The sequence below is a fragment of the Mizuhopecten yessoensis genome, unplaced genomic scaffold (genome assembly GCF_002113885.1).
Source record: "Mizuhopecten yessoensis strain PY_sf001 unplaced genomic scaffold, ASM211388v2 scaffold10499, whole genome shotgun sequence".
NCBI lineage: Eukaryota > Metazoa > Mollusca > Bivalvia > Pectinida > Pectinidae > Mizuhopecten > Mizuhopecten yessoensis.
In genome coordinates, this window is record NW_018408577.1 from 27,573 (window position 1) to 29,495 (window position 1,923).

At 31.8% G+C, this 1,923-nt stretch overlaps 1 protein-coding gene across 1 annotated transcript in view; it reads left to right on the forward strand.

Annotated features, from left to right (window-relative positions):
- Positions 1 to 728: 728 nt before the first annotated feature.
- Positions 729 to 1,923, forward strand: part of LOC110460862 (putative beta-hexosaminidase) — a 53,223-nt gene continuing 52,028 nt past the window's right edge. Inside the window, exon 1 of the mRNA XM_021514056.1 lies at positions 729 to 862. Within this exon, the coding sequence (XP_021369731.1) occupies positions 808 to 862 (55 nt within the window). The 5' untranslated portion in view covers positions 729 to 807. The remainder of the gene's footprint in view (positions 863 to 1,923) is intronic.

The following is a 1,923-nucleotide window of genomic DNA, read 5'->3' on the forward strand; positions in this document are numbered from 1 at the left end:
GAATACACTCTGCCACGTTTACAGCTAATACCAGCAGTTAAATGATGGTTTATAGCTAATACCAGCAGTTAAATGATGGTTTATAGCTAATACCAGCAGTTAAATGATGGTTGATAGCTAATACCAGCAGTTCAATTATGGTTAATTTGTAGTACCGCTTACAGCTAATACCAGCAGTTAAATGATGGTTCATTTGTAGTTGTAATTTGGTAACGTTATAAGGGGTTTATTATTTGTACGTACGTCTCTAACACTTGAGACCCTGTCTTTGACGTTTAGTGCTATTGTTGAGTTCTAAATAGATAAGAAGCCCATATGATGCAGTAAAGTGTTTACTATGTTTGCCTTAATGCGCCAGTAGACTCACGTTTTTAAAAGTTGTTCTTTTACTTCACATTTCAATTAATTATCATACATGCTGTGAAAGCAAATATTAAATCAGATTGAATTTTTTTAAATGTTATATTTGAAGTCAACAAACTATGAAGGTTCGCTCTACACATTGCCGCCTAAAAAAACAAAAACAAAACAAAAACAAACAAACAAACAAACAATACATAAACTATGTTTGACAAAGAAATGGTGAGGACACTGATCATTATATATTTAAGCAAAACATAGTTGTGATTGATATGTCCTTTATGTTGTATGATATTTAAGTTAGAGTCAGCTTAGCCAGGAGTACGCACTACGGCGTGTCTGTCACGAGTTCATGGTCTGTCACGTAAAGGCGGGCGGGCCAATTAGGCAGTACATATAAATACGACGGGATATGTGTAGTGGATCATTCCACACCTCCGTATCATCATGGAGCTCCAATCCAGTGGACCGCTCTTACTCCTGATCCTTGTCATGCTAGTCTGTAAGTCTTGTACTGTATATGTACGCTTTATACTTAACAGCTGTTATACACTGAACAACTCATAGTCCGCTATGTAGCAAATCCGTTGCTCCAAAATATTATATTTCCTATAAGATATTATCTGTTTAGCACTGGTTGACGAACAACGTATTTTAATGATAATGCTACTTTGATATTATGTGATACATGGATATTAAAACGTTAGCAGACATATCGTTTCATGCATGCTTATATTCTTGAATATTATTTATATATATATATATACATGTATATCGATTAAGGTTTTTTTCCTGATGTTTAATTTCAGTTATATCTCATCTATAATAATACCTGCCAGTCCATTTTTCGAAAAGCAATTAAAATATCTGCTGACATAAGAAAGTAAACTTTTTGTGCGGTATAATTTAGTTTTTGTTGACTGCAGGATTTTTATAGATTTTTTCTTAGCTATTTTGATAAATCGGTATTCCAATGCTATTAACTATGAATCATTCCCAGGCTGTATAGTCTTATGTGCTGACTTAACGAAGACAAAAAGGAGACAAGACACTTGTCCGAACCTTTAATTTTACATTCATATACATTTCTATTGTTTTCATTAAAAAAAAATAATAATAATAATAATCATCATTTTCTTTCCTGTTATATGCCAGCCTTCCCAGCAGCTGTAAAATATAACGTCTATTTCTGTATTGACTCTATACTATAACGTCTGTTACTGTATTGACTCTAAATTATATAACGTCTATTTCTGTATTGACTCTATACTATATAACGTTTATTCTGTATTGACTCTATACTATGTAACGTCTATTAATATATATTGACTCTATACTATTTAACGTCTATTTCTGTATTGACTCTATACTATATAACGTCTATTACTGTATTGACTTTATACTATATAACGTCTATTTCTGTATTTACTCTATACTATTTAACGACTATTTCTGTATTGAATCTATACTATATAACGTCTATTTCTGTACTTACTCTATACTATATAACGTCAATTACTGTATTGACTCTATACTATATAACGTCAATTACTGTATTGACTC